This window comes from Arvicola amphibius, chromosome 8, assembly GCF_903992535.2.
Source record: "Arvicola amphibius chromosome 8, mArvAmp1.2, whole genome shotgun sequence".
Classification (NCBI taxonomy): domain Eukaryota; kingdom Metazoa; phylum Chordata; class Mammalia; order Rodentia; family Cricetidae; genus Arvicola; species Arvicola amphibius.
The window spans coordinates 124,818,540-124,844,804 of record NC_052054.1 but is presented as its reverse complement, the minus strand read 5'-3'; the positions used below and the strand labels follow the sequence as shown (position 1 = coordinate 124,844,804).

General features: G+C 39.4%; 1 protein-coding gene across 5 annotated transcripts in view; it reads left to right on the top strand.

Annotated features, from left to right (window-relative positions):
- Unc80 (unc-80 homolog, NALCN channel complex subunit) overlaps positions 1 to 26,265 on the top strand; it is a 163,437-nt gene that overhangs the window by 38,200 nt on the left and 98,972 nt on the right. For 3 of the 5 annotated variants that reach the window (XM_038338762.1, XM_038338761.1, XM_038338758.1), the window contains exons 18-26: positions 2,122 to 2,269; positions 3,709 to 3,857; positions 6,267 to 6,433; positions 7,429 to 7,527; positions 11,398 to 11,612; positions 12,630 to 12,736; positions 13,804 to 13,900; positions 16,080 to 16,252; positions 24,946 to 25,158. In XM_038338762.1, the coding sequence (XP_038194690.1) occupies positions 2,122 to 2,269; positions 3,709 to 3,857; positions 6,267 to 6,433; positions 7,429 to 7,527; positions 11,398 to 11,612; positions 12,630 to 12,736; positions 13,804 to 13,900; positions 16,080 to 16,252; positions 24,946 to 25,158 (1,368 nt within the window). The remainder of the gene's footprint in view (positions 1 to 2,121; positions 2,270 to 3,708; positions 3,858 to 6,266; positions 6,434 to 7,428; positions 7,528 to 11,397; positions 11,613 to 12,629; positions 12,737 to 13,803; positions 13,901 to 16,079; positions 16,253 to 24,945; positions 25,159 to 26,265) is intronic. The other 2 variants (XM_038338760.1, XM_038338759.1) reach the window with 1 other exon arrangement.

The window sequence follows — 26,265 nt, the reverse complement described above, 5'->3', positions numbered from 1 at the left end:
TTAGAGGCTTAGTTTTTTATTCCCTTTATAAATATGACGGTGAAGATCTTTATAAATCATGTACAGAATGATAGATGAATTGGTACAGGTCACATTGTGCTTAAGCACTTTGTAAACATCACATTATCACAAAGCAGCATCTATTTTATAAAAATAAAACAACAAAAACATGACCTTTTGAGATATGGTAAGTAGAAGCTCTCTGGATTAAAAAAAAAAAAACTTGATTTCAAAATCTTCTAAAACAGAGTGAAGGAAGAATGAAAAAAAATTCTCACTGATACAGATGGAGAGACTATAGCAGGATCATACCAAAGGGCTGATCTAGTGAGTTATGAGTTCCTTTTACTCTATTTTTTTTATCCTTTTAAATTTCCAAGTATTTTTCCTAGGTCACAACAATATCAAATAGTAACACAAACTAAGTTTTCTACTGGGTCACTAGTAGAAACTCATCAATACGATTCCAGCTCTCGGAGATTTCCTTCCTCAATGCCCACATCCGACTACAGTTTCCCATCCTCAAGGAGGCCTCCCATAGCTGTGCCTCCTCCCATAGCTGTGCCTCTTCCCATAGCTGTGCCTCCTCCCATAGCTGTGCCTCCTCCCATAGCTGTGCCTCCTCTCCTGATCTTTGGCCCCGTCTCTCGGTCTCCCATAGCTGTGCCTCCTCTCCTGATCTTTTGGCCCCGTCTCTCAGCCCAGACACCTCGCCATTTCCCCATTCCATCCCATCTTCAGGACTTTTCTTGTGTCTCTTCTGTTCATATAGCCTTCTTCAAGGCACCAGTAAATCTCGAGTATCAGTCATCTCAACTCCTTGTTATGAGTGGCTGGTATCTAAGTATAGTTCCTTAGGACCATCCACGTCTGAAGAGTTAATGAGACTATTTCACAGAACTACACCTCAGTAGGCGTGACCCTGACTTCTGGTATTGATTCTACCATAGAACTTACAGTATCAGCTTAGACAAAACCCTTGATTTCTTTCAACCTCAGTTCCTTCAACTGCAAGAAAAAAATCAGGAAATAATATAGTAAGACCTGGTGCCTTTTCATGCAAGAAACGTGTGTTTTACAGCAAACCACCATACAAATGAGGAGGAAGCTAGCAGCCTCCCAGGGTTCCCAGTAGTATGAGAACGTTGTGTCTGAAACCTCTGCTGTCAGTGACTGGGACTTTGATGCTGTCGATGGTAGGAATTATTCCCTTTTCCTTTGCAAGGAGGCAGAATTATTTAATAGACTGTAGGAAATATACTGTTATTTTGAGCAGAAGGATCATGTCCTGAGACCAAATTCTATTTATACAATACTTTCTTTCATGCTCAAAGACAAACAAATAATATATGAATATAATATTTTATGCCTCTTATATGTTCCAAGGACCTTTTCCTTCCTGGGCATATCAGCTGAGGTTACAGTTCAGCTGGTACAGTATTTGCTTAGGATCCTGAGTAAATACCCAGTAGCACATTAGCAAGGTGTGATGGTTCACATCTGTAATCCCAGAGTTCAGTAGTTGAATGCAGGAGGATTAGAAATTCAAGATCATCTTCACCTATATAAGAAGTCCAAGGCTATACTGAGTTACTAGAGACCCTATCTCAAAAAATGAATTAATTAATCAAAAAATGTGAATAGTCACTGGATTTGCACTCACTACTCCTGGCCTTCTCTCTCTGCATTAAACCTATCTAACTTCAAAGTGCCTGTGCAGGAAACTTATGTGCTTTTTCCTGTTGCAGAAAGCCTTTGGGGTTTTCTAAGAGTAGACAACATATTCTATGACTTGCTTCAATTTTAATCTTCCGTTATTTTTAATAGATCTTAAAATCTTGACCTTGGTGAAAAGACTGAGTTCTTCTGGGACCACCCTTGAGCATTAGCTTTGGGTTTTTCTGAGGAGTGGCTTTTCACGAATACAAGCTCCTTCTTACTGCCTAGTTGGCTTCTGCCCACATCTTATTCATACGACTTGGCCTAGCATGGAGGGGACCGGGCAGCGGTATGAGGGAGGAGGAGGAAGTCTTTGCCCTCTGCAACTTTTGTCTCAGACTAACGGTGTCTGGAGCTTAAGCTGGTACTTGTGACTTTTTCACTTTTCTTCCTTCATTGCAGGCCCAGAACTGCCTCACTAAGCTATACAAGCTAGATAAGATGCAGTTCCGACAAACCATGAGGGACTATGTGAACAAGGACTCTCTCAATAATGTAGTGGACTTCTTGCATGCTTTGCTAGGATTTTGTATGGAGCCAGTCACTGACAGTAAGTAAAGCCACCCCTGAGTGTGAGCCGCAGCCACCGTGAGGTGAAGCAGGTAGTGTTTCCCTGGCACACTCAATGTCTGGGGCTAGAACTCAGAAGAGAAATATTTATACATACCTGTTCACATGTGCTTCCATATGCATATGGGACTGTGTGTAATAAAAACAAAGAGATGGCCTCCGAATAATCTTATGACACACGGTGTCCTCACAGGGTAATTTATCTCATTAAATAGGAATTTTATCACACTAAGAGAAAATATTGCTTCCTTGTAGACCCCTTGAAATAACTATTTCCTCTTAGAGCTAGTTTAATCATTTTATAAATTTGAAAACATTAAGTGAGGATTATAGTCAAGATCTTTGAAAGAATTTACAAATTATAAGCTTAAATCTCTCCCTCCCTCCCTCCCTCCCTCCCTCCCTCCCTCCCTCCCTCCCTCCTTCACCCCTCTCTCTCTCCCCCCTCTCTCTCTCCCCCCATCTCATTTCTAATTTGATGTAGGAACTCTTAAGCACAGATTTCAGCATTACTTTCAGTACTGTAAATCTGGAGCTGAATCTTCATCAATTGGTCCAGACAGTGAAGGTTGATAATCAAGCATGCTGTGTTCCTCTGAGGATTCTTGAGACAGAGGATTCACAGTAACTCAGACGGACAGCACAGCACAGATCCTTATCTATCACTCTGAGAGCTGTATATATCCTTCCCACAATCCACAGTTGGCTCCCATGTCATAAAGATTCCTTTTGCAAAGCCACAGAAGACATATGTGTCTTCTCAAGATCTGTGGCTATGTCAAAAAAAAGGGGGGGGGGTGGTTAACAGCCTTTGGGTCGCCAGCATTTTCCATGCCCTGTGTTAAGGATGTTGAGCTGAAGGAGAGTGGAATTGTTTCATCCCCACATGTGCCCATAGCTTCTGGCAACAAATGCTAGCAGGACTCAGTTTCCCCTGACCTGCAACAGTTCTTCTACAAGGGCTCCAGCACTTCAGCCTTGCCGCATAGCTCATGCTGACCAATCTGATGGATAATTTCCCCTAAAAAGCCAGAGTTCCCCACCAAAGAAGGTGGAGTCACATTATATTTTCTCTATGGAGAAACCAATAAGTTGGTCTCCCTTCCTCTCTCCCTCCCTCCCTTCCTCTCTCCCTCCCTCCCTCCCTTCCTTCCTCTGCCCTCCCTTCTCTCCCCCCTCTTTCTTTTGACCCACTTTCCTTTCTAAGATTAATCAACGCAAATGCTCCTCTGCCAGGGCCACATCAGAACACATCACAGCACAGACTGTGACATAGACTGTTTTTCTAATCTGCACAGGGATCATTACACTGGTAAATCTTAAATCACCGTGTCTGTCCTTCCCAGTTCCCTAGCTGCCAATGACTTCCTTACATCCTACTGTTGCTTATTGCCTTTAACACATGCCTTTGCATTCCAGACAAGGCTGGATTTGGAAATAACTTCACCACAGTGGACAACAAATCCACAGCCCAAAATGTGGAGGGCATTATCGTGGGTGCCATGTTCAAGTCCCTCATCACACGCTGTGCCTCAACCACACATGAGCTACACAGCCCTGAGAATCTGGTGAGAAGTGTTCCCCCATTCCTAACAGCAGCTCACATCCTGTGACCTGGAAGAAGGACGTCTAAAAGTCACAGTATCCATTTTTTCCATTGTCACCCCATCTCACCATGGAGCCCAAACCCTCTGTGCTACCTGCAGTTCACTTATCTTCCTTTTCAACCACATCGGCTTGTGGTGACCATGGTGACAAGGATACGGGCACTTTTAGCCTTTCAGATAGAAGGAGATAGAATATGTTATTGATTCATGAAATAGGAAAGGATGTTATTACAAGAATTATTTGAAACTGTATTTACTTTCAAGAACTCATACAAATATGCTATTGAAATTTGTTTTACTTTCTTTTGTTGAACATTATAATCTTTATCTCCTCTGAATAAAAGCATGTGGTGATTCAGGAAATGAAGTTGCAAGTAGTGTGGGAGAAAACTATTATGAAATGTCCAAGTCCTCCCAAGAACAGGATGCCTTGAGATACTCAGTGTAGATACAAGAAGACAAACATGACACACATAGGTGAATTCAGGCCCCTTGGGTACCAAAAGAGCATTCCTCCTACTTCTGTTAGATGCTGTGATTTCTATATAGAAATGAGCCGTTTACACATATGGACCTAGCTGCTGTTTTACTAAATGGAGGGCATTATTTTATCTTATCCTAAACTGCGAAGTGGTTCATTTTAGATAAACATAACTTCCATAAACCAAATAGAAATTACTTTTGCGTCAATGGCAATCCTGCAATCTTCTTGGACCTCAAATGTAACACAGACACCATTCATACATTCCCTTTGGTTCTGGCTAGACATGATATTTAAAGCTCATTGTGGTGCATGTGAGTTCTTACAAATCTTAATTTATAACTTCATACATAGAAGAAATATTAAATTCTTTACTTATCCATAGGCTTACCTTTGCCTGTAAACTGCTATCCTAGCAGAATAACTCAAGTCAAATGAGTCATTCCTAGGTTTCCCACTTCACGAAGTCTCAGGCAATGTATCTAGAGTGAGTCTCCACAGAACCCGGCCATTCGTCAGTAGCTGTTATTTACGACAGTTCTCCCAGCTGATATGTAGGCCCTTGCACGCCCTGGTGAAAAGAGAAAATTTGCTCTTAGCTGACTTTCTCTTCCATGGATGAGCAAATGAAGAACTGAGTGCAGGACTCAAGGCCCTGCTCCCCACAGGACAAAGCAGACATTGTTTCTGTAATCCTTGAAGGTCCTTTCTTCTGCCTTTCCGAAGATCATGGGCATAATTGTCCCATTGTGGTAGGGTTTTGAAAAACAAAGGTATCAAGGTAATTTTTTTATGTCCTTAAATTCTGTTTTACCACAAAGCTGAAGTAACTACCACTTTAAAGAAGGGAGTCATGGAGCAAAACTTAGTATCTCAAGGAAAAATAAGTATACACACATTTTTAAAGGTCAACCCACCAGTGTTCTCGCATTATAGGCCCCTCTGCACAGTCTTAGGCTCGTGGCCATATCACACTCAGTGCAACTACAGCAGACATATCATTTACTATGTATGTCCAGGAAAGTTCATCATCCTGTCAATGATCGACCTTCATTAGAATTATGTAAATGAATTACTTTACATAAATCCATAATAATCCAGGCCATATGGAGAAGCTGATTAGAGGCTGAAGTTTCCATTCTAAACAAAATTCTGGTTACCTTTTTTTTTTCTTCTTCACCTCCTCCTCTTCTTCTGGCAAAATAACGTTCTCTTTGGAACTCACGATTAATAGAGAAAACTTGGGCATTGAATGTTTAAGAGTATAGACTGATGTCTTTCAAGTGGTATAGCTGACTATGAATTTGAAGCTTGCTATCTATCCTCTCTTCTACTGAACATGTAGAGTAGCATTCTCCTGTAGGAACAATGGGGAAACCAAACACATCTGGTTTTTGTTTTTTGTTTTTACCTCAGCAGACAGAACTGTTTATTTCTAACAGTGAGGGGCAGACACTGTGGGAAAGGCATGTCTGCTAAAAGGGGAGGAGATACATGAGTTTATATAGGGTGTTTGGAGAATGGGAAATTAATACAGCTTCAGAGACCTATGTACCAGTCCCTAGGTTCTCCCTCCTGCGGTTGTGTGTCCATACATGGCCATTTTATCTTTACTCTGCTTTGCTCTGGCTACTAGGACGTGGGTGACAGTGGGTGAGTGAGCTTGGCTGTGGGCAGTGAGGGGACAGGGCTGGGATCTCAGGGTAAGGTCTTGGTCAGGTCTGGTAGAGGCAAACACACCCATTACTGCAGCAGTGATAGTAGTCCTCCTTTCATGACTCCGCCGCTCATCAAAACCCACGCAACTGACTTCTCACCCCAGGACATCTCACCAGACAGCTTTCCGGTGACTTTGACTGCTCCCAAACCTTCTTCTTGCCTCCAAACAGGGACTGTACTGTGACATCCGCCAGCTGGTCCAGTTTATCAAAGAAGCTCACGGGAACGTCTTCAGGAGAGTGGCGCTTAGCGCTCTGCTTGACAGCGCTGAAAAGTTAGCACCAGGGAAAAAGGTGGAGGAAAATGGACAGGAGTCTAAGCCTGCAGGTGGTAAAAGGTGGGAAGCTCTCTGAATATTAGTGTTTGCTAACGGTCAGGAGGGCGTTACCCTTCAGCATGCTGTCCGTGTGTCTCCCGGATTGGAACAAAGTCGGCCCAGGGATGGTAAAGCTATTGTAGACAACTGGTATCGCTGACATAGTCAGACTCAAACTTTAAAATAAATGACTTTTTAAGGTGGAAGCTTTGGGGAAATTGGGTTACAAAGATTGCCCACGTGGGTAGATTAGTGTTTTAATAGATTATCATGGCAGTGGCTTTGTGTGAGAGTGAGCATTCTATGAACAGCCAACTCTTTTGCCATGTGATACCCTGTAACATCCTTTACCATGGCAACATGGTAAGAAGCCATCATCACCTGCCTTTGGGTTCCCAAGCCTCCAGAGCCATGAGTTAAATAAACCTCTTTTATTTATTTATTTTTTTTAATGGAATGAGCTCATGTACTCAAATTTTACTCTATAGTTCTTAATTACATAGTAAAACTTTATCTTTGCTTTAGTCTTTTTAAAATATAATTTATAATTTTACCAAGAAAAGAGAAACAATTACCGACACCATGTTCTTTTGTTCAGTAAATGGTGTTGTAGAGGCAGTGGAAAGATAAATTGCTGGAGTGAGACATAGCTCAGTAGTAAAGTACCTACTTAGCTTGTACAGTGTCCTGGATCCAATTCCCAACACTCCAGGGAAAAATTGCTACGCAATACTGTGTTGTTTTTCTTTCCAGTAACTGTGTGTTATTTCATGCCTACTGTATGTTAGACAGCCCTTACAAGGACTAAAAGCCTCTAGACTCCACGTTTTGCTTGCATGTAGTGAAATACTGCTGGGGAATAAGCTCTATAACTTCCACACAAAATGGGCTCATGGGGAGAAATGCTAGCAACCAGATGTGCTGTCAGTAGCCGACGATTCCCTCTGTAGAGCATATGAGATATTAAACAGTGATGACCTGCTCTGTTGTGATTGTGCAATGTGCCATTTGTCTAGGTCGGAGGCAGGAAGCATCGCAGATAAGGGCCAGGTGTCCTCTGCACCTGAGGAATGTCGAAGCTTCGTGTCTGGTCGCCCCTCACAGACACCAGAACAGTAAGCAGAATCAAGTTTTGTCTTCAATGCAGAGAATTGGGCACTTCACATTGAAAGAAAATTTATTTTCTAAACTACTTTTGGGTCTTTGTTTCTTATTTTGGTTTTTACTAGTTTGCTTTCATTTCCTTGAAACGTGGCCCTCTGCTCTTACAATTATATTCCCAGTGCCACCGATTGGTCCAGGTGAGGCCAAGTCACAACCTGTGTGCCTGGAGAGAGGCTCTCTCGTCTCATTTCCTTCTTGCCTTCCTTGTACCTCCGCCTTTCACTCAGCAGCAAGTAAACATGAAAAGTGGTGTGCATTTGAGCTGCCGTGTACTTCCCTGTTTAAGAGTCACCATTTTAAAATGGATAAATTGCTCCTCATTTTTCTAAATGAATACTCTTTTTTTTCTTTTAGAAACAAAAAAGAAGGGTATGTTTTAAAACTGCTGAATTTCAACTGAAATGTAGACTCTACTCCATAGCACTGCGGTCTTAGATCCATTCCAGTGTCTTAACATCAATTTATCTCTTGTTTGTTTGTTTTTAGAGACAGGGTTTCTCTGTAGCTTTGGAGCCTGTCCTGGAACTAGCTCTTGTAGACCAGGATGGCCTTGAACTCATAGAGATCCGCCTGCCTCTGCCTCCTGAGTCCTATTAAAGGCGTGTGCCACCACCACCCGGCTTTATCTCTGGTTTTCATACCAATGAAAGTCTAAAGCTCTTCAAATTAGTGCCTGCAGAAGGTGTGAGGTTACTACAGACATAATACAGACTAGGCCCACATGAGGTTCATGTTACTCATTTGTCTTTGGGGAATTATTTACACAGAAGTAGAGTGATCTACATTTTAAATATACATCATTGTAGGTGTACAATTTTGCTTTCCACAACCCTATTTAATAATATTAATTATTGTTCTAGTAATTTTGCAAATATTCTAGGTATTAGTATATCCTTCCTTCATAACAAGGTCAATTAAAGGTGAGAAGCCAACATTCATCAAACATAGGAGTATGCAAACAAGTTCTTCAAAACCATGAATGTCCACACAGTTCTTTGTGCTTCAGAATCATAGAGATTGTGCCTTTTTGCAATTAGTTAAAGAAAGGGGCCCAGTTACCACATGTTTTTATTAATAAAGGTATAGCACCAAGATAGAGCTTCATTCATTTTAGATAATTAATACATATGTTTCCAGAAGAAATGAATAATATGCATTCAATGTGTGGAGAATGTGCAATGCTTAGAGGATGGAACCTTCAGACTTTCATTAGGCTTTCATCAACTTCTTTCTTCAATATTAAACTTTAGGTTTTCCTTTGTGGAAATCCTCAAATTTGGACTTGGCAAGGGTCCAAATTTAGCTCCAAACAGAGCATAAAAAACTGGTAAAATAAGTCACACATTCAAGTGGCCAGAGCACTCGTTAAAAGACATCAGATTTTTTCCCAAATTAGCATTGGCAACTACTGAAGTAATCTGATAAATGAAAATGTTCTAAAAGATAATTTTAATTTTCAAAATAAAATTGGCTATGCTAACACATGTTTGCGTTCTTTTAGAACTCCAGATATTCTCTTTGTTCAGTGTTCTGTAGACACACCAAATTCCTCTACATTTGGCATATGACTGTTTTAACATGCCTTGCCATTGATATTTCTGCTTGGAATAGTGTCATAAATCTTTAAATATGGATTTTTCCCATCACTTAAATGGGTTCAAGAAATGAGCACACTAAGAATCCTTTGTTTGGAGAAATGTGACAAGTTCCTCTGCTAGTCCTGGCTCCTCCTCTACCTCAGTTCTCTTCTCTCTCTGCTCCCTCCCACTCCACCCTGCCATCATCCACCCTGCTGCTTCTTGTTCTTCCTAAATACCCAACATTCTGAGTCAGTAACTCTAGTGATGGTTTAATGTGATGGTTTTTCTGTGGCTCCTTGCTGCTGATGTAGCAGGTTTTTAGAGAGGGCAATAAATGACGACTTTCCCGAATATGGAAGATTCTCTTAACTGGGGCATTTATACAGTCTCTCACCGTCATGCCTCTTCTTCAGGAAGCCAAGAAGAGTTTGGCACACTGTTGCCCTCCTAACTAACAGAACTGTCAATTCTAGAAACCTAGTTCAAATATATACCGCTTCATAAATATAATGGCATAGTTTAGAAGAAGAACCTAAAATACTATGTATCCTTATATATTTCCTAAAGTATTATACAATATTGTCAATTTTTGGATCAATTCAGGACTCTACCCTGGAACCTATAAACAAAATTTACATAAAACCCATAAATAAGTGTCATCACAACACTAGAATTCTTTTAGTATTATTTCTTTCCAAACTACAAGTGTAATGCATGCTGTTCAAGATGGAAACTATGGAAAACACAGAAGACCATACAAGGGAAATCAAAATGCCAAGTACTACTGCTAAAGATGCCTCTGCAAACCCGGGAAATCAAAATACCAAGTACTACTGCTAAAGATACCTCTGCAAACCTGGGAAATCAAAATACCAAGTACTACTGCTAAAGATACCTCTGCGAACCTTTCCTTTCATGCTGGGAACAGTTTTGAGCATGCACATCCAAATTCACACCCAGACATGTGATCACATGTGTGATTTCTGTTATAAAGGTTATTAACATTGTTTTATCCTATTTAACTTGTTTGATCATTGCTTTACCTTTAAAGTGGGTCCTAGATAGTGTTTAAGACAACCTTCTTCTGAAATAAGATTTTTTTTAAATGAATCACTTTTATTTTGAGAATAATAAAAAGCCTTTGAATTTTGCCTGTAATAGCACTGGCTTGTCATGTTCATCTTAAAACCTGACTTATACCAGGAAGGTATAATTCAGACTGTAAGACTGTCACGGGAGAATTGTGCCTTCACCAGTAAAGACAGCAATGTGCATGGGAATTGGCTAATGGCATTTGTAGCCAAGAATACATAAAGTCAAGAATCTGTCACTATATGGAAGTCCCAGATTTAGACCCTGAGATTATATCCACTGTTCAACATTGGCCACGCATACCTTTTTTCCTGTCTTATGAACAGTCCCATCTTTTCCTTGATATTACTTCTTAGAAACTGAATTTCTTAGCTTAGGGGCTTAATATTGACTTTCAAAAATATACCTTGTTGCACAGAATATAATTGTTCCAAAAATACCAAGATGTTTTATCTCCAGTATGATGGGACATTACTTTCTCCTTCTAACCACATTAATCTTTTTATCCATCTTTAGTGGATAAAAATGAGAATTTTAGCTTATTATTATTATTATTTCAAGATAAAGTTCTCATAATACTAGTCACTTCTCCTAATTGAAAACATTCGTTCAGATCTTCTGACATGTTCTTTTTGGTCAGACCTCTATTTTCACTTTTAAACTTGACACGTTTTTCAACTTAATTGGCTATAGAATGACATATTCCTTAAACATGATGATAAAATGTTAGTCACTCATTCATTAATTCATGGACATCCTTTTGCGAGTTTATTGGGTAGCCAGTGTGATACTGTGCTGCAGTGAGGGCTGGGACATGGCACAAGAGCCAGGGTGCTTTTTAAAAAGTTAAATATTTACTGGCACTTCAAGTGCTTCTGCTGTTATGACTCATACTGTAGGTGGACATCTGCAATAATATTTAGCCTTTTTATTAAAGTTGAACAAATGACCACCTTCACTAGGTTACTGAGACAGCACTGTTTCCAGGAAGAGCTCAGAGTCAACACTGGCCTCCCGACTCCCGTGCTTTCTCCCACTCTTCTCCTATCCAGCCCATCAAAGAGCATCTTGTAGAGTTTGCCTTAAAACCAGAGCTGACAGCACCGAGCTGTGCAATGTTGTTTAACCCTATACTCTCCTTCTCTGTAGCGATGAACAAATGCAAGGGGGCAATCTGGGACGCAAAGATTTCTGGCGCAAGATGTTCAAATCCCAAAGCGCAGCAAGTGACACCAGCAGCCAGTCTGAGCAGGACACTTCAGAATGTACCACAGCCCACTCAGGGAACACCTCGGACCGGCGTGCTCGCTCACGGTCGCGCAGAATCTCCCTGAGAAAGAAGTTGAAACTCCCCATAGGTAAAAGTATGTCCATATTTATTTATGGATTCGCTTATTATCATGCCATCAAATCCATGAGTAATTGAGACGGAGCATGGCTCGTGTGGGGGTGGGTGGGTTGGTGGATTGAGAAGAAAAGCTTTCAAGTTGCGAGCCCTCACCTGACATTCTTCTTCCATTAGTTCATTCACTAATGCTAAATGCAGATATTTCCCAAATATCCACTGCATGCATCTGCTCTGTTCAAAATACACAACTCTTGGTGTTGCTGAATTTGAGCAGGAGCCACTACCACTAAAGCAGATCATCACAAAACTAAGTGCAGTTGCAAACTATGAATTTTGTGAAGAGAAAACACGAAGTACTATGAAGGCAGACACAAATGAAGCCTGACCCATACAAAGCAAGAACGAGAAGAGTCCAAGGGTAAAGTGCAAAACTCATAGGCTGGGAGGAACTGGGAGGAGCCTGTTCCGTAGGAAAATGGCGGACTCACTGTCTCAGCAGAGCAAGCCAGATCATGTGCTAGTCAGGTGGCACTTTACCACGTCCCTCGTGCGCCCAAGTGTCAGGGAGAGCAGCAGAGCGACGCAAGCTGGCCAACCTTATAAAAGACAGTTGCACGTGGTAAGAAAATCTGACAGAAAGCTGCCAGTGGCCCAGGCAAAACAAAGGAACATTTAGATTGTGGATTAAGCAGAAACAGAGAAATAGACAGATTTGAGAACTGTTTAGGAGGTAAATGTATAGGTTTTCAAGAGCTATGAAGAACTTGTCTCGCACGAGGGGATGGACTGTGGTTTGCTGCAGTGGAAGGGACCAGATCTATTGTCCTACACTTGTGTGCTCATGCCATTTCATAGTTCAACCCTGAAAATTTTGATTCAAAGCATGTAAACTAAACACAACTTGTTTTTGCTTCTATTTATACTAGAGCCATGTTGACTTTCATTGCTAGTTCAGTACGTGCTGGGATTTCTGTTTAATCCATTCGAAAGCAAAGGCTATAACAGCTTAATTTTTCAAAATATCGTTAACTAGGAAACTGGCTGAAGCGCTCCTCCCTCTCCGGCCTGGCAGATGGGGTAGAGGACCTCCTGGACATTAGCTCTGTAGATCGCCTGTCTTTCATCAGGCAAAGTTCCAAGGTAAACAGGACATTACTCCTGAGTGAACATCAGGATCACTGATTAAAAACTGTTGGGGCTAAAGAATGTTAAATGCATGGAAAGAGTTACACAAACCTTGGAGTTGAAGAAATTGAGAAATTAGGCAAGCGATAGAAACTGAAATATTTACTTATTAAATTACCATAAGAGCAAAACTAAGGGAAGACGCAGTAAATAGCTTTAGCTTCGCCTATATCTGTATAGCTATATATATATATATATATATATATATATATATAAATGAAGAATGCAGTAGAGTGACAGAAATTAAGGAAATATCATTAGAATTCTTATGCACATTTTTTTGCAAAAATTGCAGAGAGTTATTTGAATCTACTTGCCTCTAGCTTCTTTTCTGTGCTAAGTTACTTAAGTCTTACTGAGTTGACCTTAAGTCAATAAAGCCAAGTCTGGTAGTGTCTTGGAGAGCTTAGTGGCAGACTAAGTGAACTTAGTCTTAGTTCGAGTCCAACTGGGGTTATAGAATGAGTACAAGACTAGACTGATTAGCCTGGGCAATTTAGTGAGTTACTAAGTCAACAAGAAGGTTAGGGATGTAGCCAGTGATAGAGCACTTGCCTAGCATGTGACAGTTCCTACATTCAATTCTAGGAGAGTGGAAAACAAGGGAGAAAAAGGAAAAGAGAGGAGGAAGGGAAGGAGGGAGGGAGGAAGGGAGTAGGGGAGAATATTATGTATTAAACTGATTTGTAAATTTAAGTCAGTCTCGTCATCTTTCTCTTTGATTTCCAACTGTGGTTGAGTTCACTAAGGATGAATACGGCATTCATTGTGTACTTTACCCGAATTAACACTACACATGTCTAAGTTGTTTACTAAATTATTTTCCCATTCAGCTTCTGATCTTTCATCTGGCATTCCTCGCACCTGCAGTGACATCTTTTTTGGAACACGATAACAGCACTTGTTAGATGTGGAAGCCAGAGAACATTTTCACATCCTAAACAATGTACTTTTCAAACCAAGGGCTCGTAGAACCCAGCAATTAGCTGCTGACAATCTGATGGCTTTCCTTTTCTCCCCAGGTCAAGTTCACCAGTGCTGTCAAGCTTTCTGAAGGTGGGCCAGGGAGTGGGATGGAGAATGGCCGAGAAGAGGAGGAGAATTTCTTCAAGCGTCTTGGTAACTGTCAATAAGCCAAGGATCCTGTTCAGCTTTTTTTCTTTTCAGTTACTTAAATTAACTTCTCTGTTTCTTTTTTTCCCAAAATTGTCTCTTAAAAAATAGTCATTTTCTATTTGTATTATCTTCTCCTTTGTTCTTTAAATGTGTCTTTCACTGCTATCTATAGCTTCTTTATTACCAGTTTTGTGGAAGAGACATTTATGGAAGCCTCACTGTGATTCTCACCCCCTGGTGGGCACTGAGTGTGCAGAGAATAAGACATGACTTCTTGTCTTTGTTAGAATCTGAGAGTCACAGGACCTTCTATCCACCCACCACTCAGCTTCAGAGTTCTGTTCATTGCTTCACCGCGTGGCTGACAGGTGGCCACCCTCCCTCTGTGCACTTCCACTGAGGGGGAGTGTGCAGCTTTACAAAGCAATTTGTTCCAGAGTCAGACAGCTTTAATTGTTAGGAATCTTTCCTTGTAATCTGAAAATATATTTGCCCATAAACTTGATGATCTGTCCTAGTGATGACATCTGTAACCACACATACATAGCTACACACAGTGCTGCAAACCCTCTCACTCATTTCCGGTTCTCTCTTTTGATCCCTTTTTGCTAAATATCTTTGGTTTCTTTAGTTTTTATTCCATAGAAGCTTTCCTGGTTCTAACATATCCTGACCTCTCTCTCTCTCTCTCTCTCTCTCTCTCTCTCTCTCTCTCTCTCTCTCTCTCTCTCTCTCTCTCTCTCTCTTTTTGTGTGTGTGTGTTAGATGGTGAGCATTGTAAACTGTGGAGCTTTAGATGGAATACAGCAGGCCATATTTGAAATTAATCAGTGTAGCCAATAGTCTAACTAACTCATGGTTAGCAAACGTGTGAACAGAACTTTAAAATACATGATCAGTGTTCTCATCGCATAGCTGCTTGTAATGGTCAGCTTTTGCTAGTTCGTCATTCTATCAATGGGTGTCATGATAAGGTTTCACGTGTCCACCTAGGCTGGAACATTTGGTTTGTTGTGGAGCACTTGTTTAATATTTGAGGATTTAGATTTGTTTCTCGGTACTGAAGAAGGGGAAACCCCTCCCGAAGCTCTTCCTGACAGCCTAGGTCTTTGACCGCTTCATCATTGCAGTTTGTTCTCTCTCTACCCACTTCCTGTGGAATTTCAGAGACAGTCTCTAGTGTTCAGAATCATCAGCATCATAAAGACAATGTTTCCCTGTTTGCTTTTTGAGAATGATGCTAATGTGTGTCCTGAGGTCTGTGCTCTGCTAGTTTGATGTCACCTGGCTGGTGCTGGGACCATATCTCTAAGTTCTTTCTACACACTGGAGTGTTAACTCTATGTACCTGCAACATAAACCTAAGAGGATGGGGTGGGAAATGTTCCTTGTTAATGAATGTTTTCCATGTGCTATAGATTTCCATATGCTATAGGTAGAATGTTTATATCCATACAAAGCTCATGTTATGAACAATGTGATAACATTTGGAAATGAGACTTTGGAAAGGTGGTTAGGTTTAGAAGATATCATGAGGGTCACATGACCATGAATGTGTTTTAGTACTCTTATATAAAAGAGAGATATCGCAGTGCACATACAAGGAAAGGGCATTTGAGAATATAACTAAACCAGAAAGAATTTACTGTCCTTTAACCCAAGATCAGATTTGCAAGCCACAGAGTTGTGAGAGGCAGATATTAGTGGTTTACAAGTCTGCTGGCCTGTGGTATTTCATTATAGCTGCCCTAATTAACAAAGGCACCAGACTTTCGCATGTGCAGAATATTCTCCTTCATGGAAGAGATGAAAATACCTTTGGGTTGTTGTCATTCCCTTTGATTTCTCTGCACTCTCTTCCTCAACTGCGAGCCTAAAACTTAAGCACCCACTTTTGTTTGTTTCAAATACACCAATCTCATGCACAACTTAGAGATAGACTAACAAAGGAATCGGACCCTACAGGGAAGTTGTTTAGTGAAAATCCTGAATTTTTATCTGTTACATGTAACCAATTAATACAAGCCAAAATATGTTCATAGCAAGCATCTTGAGGTGCAGAGGAAGGGAAAGAGTGGGAGAGAGTTTTCAGGCCATCAGTACAGAAAGCATACTGGTGTGACTTTGATTCTGGTTTACAATCCATTTCCCTCTCTCCTTTTACAATGGCACACTGCTACAGGTTGCCACAGTTTCGACGACCATCTTTCTCCCAACCAAGATGGTGGAAAAAGCAAAAACGTGGTGAATCTGGGAGCAATTCGGCAAGGCATGAAACGTTTTCAATTTCTGCTCAACTGCTGTGAGCCAGGGACAATTCCTGATGCATCCATCTTAGCTGCTGCCTTGGACCTAGTAAGTTACAGAATTTCTCCACCCTTACTCATAATCATGCTAGCAATGGACGAATGCAAGAATCGCTATTCCTAACCCTAATGATGGGTTCACATCTGCTTAGTTTTGTCAGAATTGGTGTCAAAATGGGGAAGAAAGATGGTAAGTAAGAGAAGTAGATAGAAGGGAGAAATATTAATAAATTACTAGGAGGTAGCATGTTTAGCAGTGTGAACATTGGTATGTAAAAACATTCTAACCTCAGGATGCCTGAGATGGAAAATTGACCTAACATTTATTAGCCCAATAACTGTAAAATGAGGCTTAATGCTACTACTAAACTTTCTTCTCGGGGCTGATGCAAGGATTAAATGAGATGCTAAGTAGAAAAGCCCCCACACAGTGCCTGCAATATACTAACACTCAATATAATAGTCTTACATTTTCATGTATTAGTTCTTGGAGTTGTTTGTTTTGAAACAGGGTCTCACTGTGTATCCCTAACTAGCCTAGAACTTTCTATGTAGACCAAGTTCCTCAGAGATCTGCCTACCTCTTCTTTCCCAAGTACTGGGATTAAAAGTAGTGTGTTAGTTACCAAATACTTGACATGTTATTCCTAACTAACTTAGCAGGCATCCATTGAGATCTTCCTCAGTGGCAAGCATGGCCCTAGCAACTACAAAGCTGCAAACTTAGCTGCAAAACCAAGTTGTGTTTTACATCTAAGGCTTTCTGTGTCTAGTCATCTGGTCTTCTCAGTGAGTGGCACAGCTTAAGGCTGACGATTGACATCTATAGCATGCCTTGTGCCTTTCCACAGGAAAATTCCAGAGCCAGGAAGATCACATTGTAGCCCAGTGGCCGAAAGTCCACAAAGGTTAGACTGGGTCCCAGGCCTGTCTTCTGGCCTCAGAGAACCTATATTCTGTACCCTTTTATGTTGATTCTTAATAAAAAGTAATCTGAAGCCACTTTAAGAATGTCAAAAGCTCTGGCAGCTCAGGTGACTTTGATCAAGGTCATATGCTAATTTCGTGCTAAAACTGGGATCAGAACAGAATCTTCTAATTCCATTCAGTACTATTATAGCAACACCATATGCTTTCTCTGTCAAGCAATTATTTAAATAAATTAAAAAGTATCAGGACACATTGAAAATATATGTATATGGCTTCCTATAATTAAGTAAGTTGTGAATACTTTTTTAACAACTCAAAAAAGCATTTGATTCACTTAAGGTATTTCTTATTGTAATAATACATGATAAATTCATAATAGGAACACCTGAAATATTTTCAATTTTGAGTATTCACACCACATTTATTCTCCAAAGCAGTTACTCTTAACATTTGGCAACATTGATTCTTTTAGATTTGGATGAAAGTTGTGAAAATTCTCCCAAGAAAAGCAGCTATAGAAAAAAATTTAGCATGTATATCAGATTTCCCACTGATCCTAGATAGATCATAGAACTGATCTATGGAAACTCAAGAACTCTACCTCAATAAATGTGTCATCACTAGCAAGGAGACTCATCAGGCAACTGGAATTACTTCATTTATATTCATTGGTAATGGAAAACCAAAGGAACCCATTCACCATTGCTTCCCATGTAAATACTTCTTAGCATTTATATTAAGATATGTGGGCCAGCAGAAACACATGGCTTGTCACAAGAAGAACACTCTGAAAGATTTGAAGAAGAATCTCAGAAAAAAAATTAATGCTTGCTTCTAAATCATAACAATTTTAATTACAATATGTTTGTTCTTTCTAATCTCATAAATTCCATGGTTAAAAACAAAAAGTAGAGGTTAGTGCATGATTAATGTCTTTTGCCCCCAAGCAGGGGCACATTTCCTGAAGCTTGTGTGGATGGATACACAGTGATGGACTGGCCTGTGTAGGATGGGAGAGGAAATACGCTCTTCATCAATAATTATATGTAATTATATTCAGTGGGAGCAAACTTTCAGCCCTGGAGCAGTGGGTGGGTAGGGCTACGTTTTCATACCTGGGAGTCTTTTATTCTAGTAAGGACCAAACATTGTACCCAAATTAAAAAATCCAAATCCCCGATGTCAGAATCAGTCAAAAGTTAAAGAAGTCAAAGAGCGTCCATTATCAAGCAATGAGGATGATTCATTGATTTGAAGAAAATCAGAGGTGATGAAGAATATGATAGAGAGAAAAGGGCAGAAGGGACAGTAGAGATTAATAATGGCAAGTTTCATTCCATAGACATTATGGAATACTTCCACATTATCTTACTTGGTGGTGTAAGCTCAAAGGGATCAGGCCAGGATATGGTCCCCAAATGCAGACACACTCAGAACCATTCCACAACTGTGAAAAGTGAAGAAACTGAATTTGCAACTGTATGCTGACAAGCATATTTTGTGTTCCTGAATTTAGGTGGCATTTGGTGTGTTTGTCATTTGTACAGGTGTGGCAACTGTCATTTGTCAATAGACATCTAGGTTAGGAGCTCCTCAAGATTACTCTTGTGTTCACAGATGTCCCCTCTGTATTTGGTTTTTCCAAGCATCTAATCCAGCTGCTTCTTATTTTGAATGAATACCTCTCTTTTATAATATTTTTATGTTTTCTAATGCATTTGTAGTTTTTTTTCAAGACAGGATTTCTTTGTAGTTTTGGAGCCTGTCTTAGAAGTAGCTCTGATTTCACCTACTTCCTCCCAGCATTCAGTTGAGTTTTCCCACCTAGCTCTATTCTACCCTATCACAAGTCAAAGCATCTTCTTTATTCATTATCCAATAAAAGCAACAAATATACAGAAGGACTTCCCACACCATTTCCCCTTTTCTGTCTAAATGAAAAGGAAGGTTTTAATTTCAACATAGTAAAATTGCATATAACAAAACATATATCAAGCAAGAATTATAGTTATGATATTTATATATGCTTTATCTTTTATAACTATGGAAAACTGTAACTATAACTATCTATTTTTTGACTCCAGAAGAATGTAATATTACCTATGTTAACAGGAAGTGCATTATAAGCATCTCACTGCCTGGACAGTCACCCAAAGTTCTTCTTTATTGTTGAAGCATCCATCTTTAGCCTACAGGCTCATAGTATCCAGCAGACTTTTCCATGAAGCAGGAAATTTGATCTGTTCTGCCTTGTAACGGCAAAGTTCATCAGTTGCTTCCTTCTGTGTCCTGCAGAATGTCTGGCAGACTCCTTTATGAAACAGGAACCCCAAAGGACCGTCCTACTTTTAGACAAATTCAGCAGTCATTTTTCTGTGGGTCTTGCATGTCCAGTTTCTATAGAGCATAACATCAAGCAGTCCAGACAAGAGCAGCTTCTTGCCCAAAGGGAGCCAAACTCCAGAAGGGGCCAGGAACAGTTGTGTCTCATGTCATGAAAAGTTCTAAGTTATTAAAACATTTTAAGTGACATATTCTGAAGGTATCTGAAAGATTTGAAGAATTCCTATCTAAGTGAAATATATCTCTATATATCCAGAAAACCTAACTGTCATGACTATAAGCTTGACTATTATAGATAACCATCTATTAACCTGTATTTCTTAATTATACATTATATTTTTAAATGAGGTGCACAAACACGATACAATCAAGAATAGAAATATACATATAACAAAATTGACCTAATATTTGTATCAGTAAAACAGGATCCATACCAATGCAAAGGAATGAACAAGCAGCTTCCTCCTACAGACTTGTTTACAAAAAGGGTCCCTTTTACACTAAAGTTATAGCATCCACCAGCACCAAAGGAAGCAGTCTAGGTAAGCTTGTGTTTACTGTGCTCACATTCTGTTCTTATTTATTCGGCAGAATTTGGAATGTGCATAGATGGTGACTTCTAGTTGGAGGGTAACTTATTAGCATGAACACAACAATGACGTCCATTGGATTTAGTACCAATTTTCATTCCTTTGTCACATCCCATGTGTGGCACTATAGAACTCTCCCTCATCTGTGACTGGAAAAAATCTAATTACATTCAGTTATTTGACCTCATAAATAGGTAGAATTTAAGAAAATAATCAGTCATATCCATGATAGATCTCACAAAATAGGACATCCCCAGTGATTTTAAGATTCCTACCCACTTACCTCACGGCACACCCTGTGCTTACCAGAACCACTGCTTCGCTAACATGCTTTGTTTAGCATTCCTTTACTTGATTTTGAAATTTCCTGGTCGCAAAGCCATGCATTTCTTCTGTTAAGGGTTGGGTTTCTACTGATGCAGTTAATGCTGCCCCATTAATTTTCACTGAAGAATTGATTCATTAACTATCACACAAGTTATAAACTCATATTATTTTATCTACACATTTCTATTTTTTCCAGAATTTTGGTAGTTCTGGATGATACTTCTATATATGTTATTGTACATGGGCCTTGACTCAGAATAGTTTCTTAGGTATACAGAAGAATTCAATTCTGATTATAATTTTGCATTTATCTTTCATAGTAATTGCAAGAATTCTACACAGGTGCCAGTTGTGTAATGGAAGTTCATGCTAGTCTGTGTTCTTTTTTTTATTTTTCGAGACAGGATTTTCTACCTGTCCTGGAACTAGCTCTTGTAGACCAGGCTGGCCTCAGACTTACAGAGATCTACCTGCCTCTGCCTTCCAGTGCTGGGATTAAAGGTGTGCGCCACCACTGCCTGACTTAGTCTGTGTTCTTGCTTATGTTTTTGACTTGTTTACAGCATTATTTTTTACCAGTGTGGAACCCCAAAGTTATCAACTTTGTGTTTCAACAGATGGTTTAAGATGTTCTTACATAGATTTAATGAATAATTTAGTTCTTGTCTTTGTTCATCCTTTACTGAAGAATTATTCGTCTTTTATGGTTAATTTTAGAAGACTATAGGCAAGAATTAGTGGTGCATACCTTGATTCCCAGCACTCAGGAGGAAGAGTAGGCAGATCTCTGTGAGTTTGAGGCCAGCCTGGTCTATGTAGTGAGCTCCAGGACAGCCAGGCCTACATAGTAAGATCCTGCCTCAAAACAAACAAAATGAATCAAATAAACAAAAAAAATTGTTGTATCTTGAAAAATCAAAAAAAAAAAAAAGAAACAAAAAATTTCCCCACGTTTAGCAAATTCTGTTAGCTCCTTCTCATTTCGCCCAGCATTCTCTGCAAGCTCACATTCTCTCTGAAATATGCCGCACCAGAGGGGATGCAGATGCCAGGCAGAGTAGTTCTCTCAGTCATAGTGTTTGTGAAAACATTTCTGTTTTTACCTCTACTTGAAGCTGTTTTTGATGAAATTGTTAGCAAGTCATAGGCTGACATTTTCTTTCTGCCCTTCCAAGATGTCATTCTGTCCCTGTCTTAAGATTCCTTTCTGGTAATCAATAACCGAGACTGACCCTATTCCAGGCACCTTTAATACCTTCTGGTTGCTGTTGATAGCTTAGTTTCACTGAAATGCTTCTGCCATATTTAACTAGAGGTTCATGAGGCCCCTAAATTGTACACTTGGCATATTATAAGTATTCTGGAAAATCCTCAGCTGTTGTCTCTTTGATATAAGGGTCTTCATGTTTTCTCTTTCCTTCTGGACATTGCAGGTTCATTTGAGGTCTTATTTGATCCCCCGACCCTGACAGCCTCTTCTGTTCCATTTCTTTGTCACTCTCAGTACTGTGTCCTAGAAAATGTTCAGATAGTACCTTCGCTTCAGTGTCTCTTTCAAGTGAGTCCGATTCCATGGTTATTTAATTTAATTTATATATAATTTAATTTAATTTATGCATATGGGCATTTTTTCCTGCATGTATATCTATCCATCATGTGTGTGCTTAGGGTCTGCAGAGGCCAGAATATGATATTGGACTCCCTGGGACTGAAGTTACAGATGGTTGTGAACTACAGTGTAGGTTCTAGAATCAAACCCAGGCCCTCTGGAAGAGTAACCAGTTCTTCTAACTGCTGAGCCATCTCTCTTGTTCCAATCCCCCATCCTTAATCAAGGCCAAGGCTGCCCACCCCAGGGTACTTCATAGGTCTGGAGAATCTTAGACTTTTACAACCTGGAGATTACTGCTGGCACCTAGTGACCAGATACCAAAGATGCTGATAAATATCTTAGTCATAGCATGCTGTCCATAAAACAGAGGATCCCACCCAAATGTTAACAGCATTGATGACATAAACAAATAAGCAAGCAAACAAACAAAACCTCAACTAATCTATGTTTTAAGCTATATTTTGGATTTTAAATTGCAAGAGCAGTACTAATTTTTTATTTGTAAGAGGTCAATTGTAGCACATTCCTATAACCACAGCATTCAGGATACACAGTGTGGGGCTACCTAATGAAACCCTTAACTCAAAAAGAGTAAACAGAGTTAACTTCACATAGAAGTATGGCCTAACTGACAGCAGCATGAGACTAGATATTTAACCAGCAGACCAAAACCTCTCAAAGCAGGTATTTCTAGCTCGTCCCCCACCACCACCACCACCACCCCCCCGCCCAAGATTGTACTTTTCATTTGCCTTCTGTGGTCTTCCATCTCTCCTTAGAAATTAAAAGAAAATTAAAATTTTGTCTAGCATCTTTAGGTGTCTTAAACCAAAGGAAGTTTGTCTTCCTACCCAGTCCGTTATATGAAAGGGAAGACATCATTAGTTTGTTAAAAACTAACCCAAAACATGAACATGACTTGAGCAAGTGTGAAAACAACTAGCCTTCCAGGCCGGAACAATCGCGCCAGCTGCCCACAGCTATTGTTGAGTGGAAAAGGGCAGCTTGTCAGCTAATGAAAAACTGCTTATTCTCATTGGTTTTAAATAAATGTATCTCACACCAGCAAGCACTTTATATTTTATTGTAAGGCAATAAAAATTATGTGATTTCCCCAGGGACCATCATAAAATATTTAGCTTTCAAAAAAGTAGGTAGTTCCTGTACAATGTTACGTGAATTTTCAGGATCTGTTGATGTTTCTTCTCACATAACAAGCTAAGATATCGCCCCTGAGGGAAAGGGCTGTATTGCAATTATACCCTCCAATTAACTGTTGTGTCCTGGGAAATAATTTCTAGGTCCCCAGGCAAAAAACAGCCCAGCTGTTTGGGTTCTTTCCTAATTCTCTGCTTCCCCTTCACAAAGGAAACATTCAATATATGTATGTATATATATATATATATATATATATATATATATATATATATAAAATCATAAAATCCAGCAAAATAGCAAAGGAGAAAAAATCAAGGAAAGGGTCTGGATGCATGAAGTTTTCAAGTTCTAGTTACAGAATATTCAAGAAATTTGGGGGCAGATGTTGCAAGGACAGGGGGCAGACGGGAAGGAGTGAGGAGATGAATGGGATTGGGATGTATGGGAAATCCACAAAGAATTAATAAAAAGTAAAAAAAAAAAAAGAACGAGCACAAATAAAAATACATGGTAACACTTTATATTTTTCTTATGACCTACTGATGACCTCCTCCTCGCTCTCCTCCTCTTCCTCCTCATCTCCCTTATCCTCCTTCTCTTCTTCTTCTTCTTCTTCCCCATCCTCCCCACCCCCTTGCCTCTTTGTACATGCTTGTTAGCTTTTAAAGAGTCCAGTAGAGCATCTCAGTTTTCTCGGTTCTGGGTCTCAAGCCTACCACTTTTTGTTTTGTTGTTTTTCAAGACAGAGTTTCTCTGTAGCAATACCACATTTATTTTGAAAACCGTACCTTTACATGAAAAGAGGGAGTCCTGCTTTTTATTTTCCTGAAAAAGTTCTTTCTCATTTAAATAATTTCCTCTTTTATGTAATATTTTCAACTAAAATGATATTTATTATAAAATGTTCTGTTCCTCATTTATCAGTTAAATAATTTCCTATTTTCTCTAAAATTTTCAACTAAAATGATACTTATTAAGCAGAATTTTGTCTGTTATGCAGAAAAAAATTAATTTAAAAAATCTTCCTCTTCCTTTTTCTAATACTCAGTGTGCAAAAACAAAACAAACATAACAATCCAGTTCCCTTCCTAAAATGTGTGAACAGTCTTAGACAGCGTACCATTACAAGGCCAGAATAGCAATGCCCATCTTAGATAGCATGCCAGTACAAGGCCAGTATAACAACACCCTGGATTGAAGTAAGAGTTATTCTAGACGTAGAGGATTTGCTTATTTGTGTTAAAATGTTCCTACTTTTTGAAACTTCTTATTTAAAAGTCTTTGAAAGGTCATTCACATGTTCCTTCAAGTCCTAGTTGCCCTATTCTAGTTTGTTATTATTTTATCTTATTTTTTATTTTATTATTATTTTATAGATGCCTATTTGTATTCTAATGAGAAAGAGAAAAAATGGTGTTTATTTGGATAGGTAGGGAGTTGGGGAAGAGCTGGGGGAGGGAAAAACATAATCTGAATATTTTATATGAAAAGAATCTATTTTCAAGAAAGTAAATATAGTGAAAGTGTGTGATCTGCTCAGAACTGAGAAGGTGAAAGAAACATGGGCCCTCTTGGGATACCTAATTCCTTGATGTGTATGGTGCCTTTGAAATTTCAATTTAAGATTCCCCACCACTGTGCCAACGCCATCCTGAGAAATGTGGCCGAGCTAAATCCAAACAACCTTGGCTGATGTGAACCAGCAAACAGTCATTCCAGGTGATGCAGATTTAAAGACATTGTTTATTAATCCCACAATGTTCTTTCTGTAACCCTTCTCAGGAAGCCCCCGTGGTGGCCAGAGCAGCTCTGTTCCTGGAATGTGCCCGTTTTGTTCACCGGTGTAACCGGGGCAACTGGCCAGAGTGGATGAAAGGCCACCATGTGAACATCACCAAGAAAGGCCTTTCCCGGGGCAGGTCTCCCATCGTGGGCAACAAGAGGAACCAGAAGCTGCAGTGGAATGCTGCCAAGCTCTTCTACCAGTGGGGAGATGTGAGCCTTTGTCTTTCTTCTGTAAAACTTAGGGCATTTAAGTAGAATGAGGTTTCTCTTAGAGATTTGTTTTAGTAACAGCATATTGTCTGTTATAGTCCATATACTGAATGAATACTTTGGGGGGGGTAATGGTTTAATCTCCCCCAACAAATCTATAAGGCTAAATATTACTGTTTGGTTTTATAGTTAAGGATACTGAAGTTTATACAAGGCAAGTAACTTGGCAGATTGCATATAGTTGAAATAATCAGTATTTCATCTCCCATGTTGGATTCCAAAGCATTGGATTTAGTTACTGTATTCAAGAATCATCTTTATGGTCAAATAATTGCTATTATTTTAAAAATATTTATATCCTGTAAGCATAGTTTTTTCTTTTTAAAATTGTAATGTTTTATATTCATTGGCAATTTTATGTGTGTATATGCCGGTTTTATGCATTTTCACCTCCTACCCATGATCCTCTCTCAACACCCTCTTCCCCCTGAAACCTTTTCCTCTGAGAAGCCCCTGATATTTTGATGTATTATTTTTCTTCACTTGCTGAATTTTATTGTGGGTACTTGCACGATCGTGAGTATGAGGGATGCTATTAACCAGACATGGGCTACTTAGCCCTGGTTACACCACTGAAGAAATGATATCTTCTCCAGCAACAGTTTACCACCCATAGTCCCTTCCTTCTCTCTAAATTTCTAATAGATCTTTTCTTCTCTTACTGCACCATCTATGTATATAGGCATATGTATGAATAAGTGAATAAGAAATATATTACTCTGCTTTAAGGAGTCTAACAAAATGGACCCTTATAATGCTAACTAACTCACTGTAGGAAAGGAGAAAGTGAAGAATAAAAAGAAATTCAAGGAGACTAAAGTTTTTTTCCTGGTAATTTTAGGCAGAAAGAAACACAAATGCTTCTTAAGGACTCAATATCCCTATATTACTGGTGTAGTTCCCTCAGGGACTCAGAATTCAAGAATCATCTTTATGATGAAATTGTCGCTATTACAAAATACTTGTATACTGGAAGCATAATTTCTCTTCTTAAAATTGTCATGTTTTTGTTCTTTGACAATTTTATGTGTGTATATGCTGGTTTTA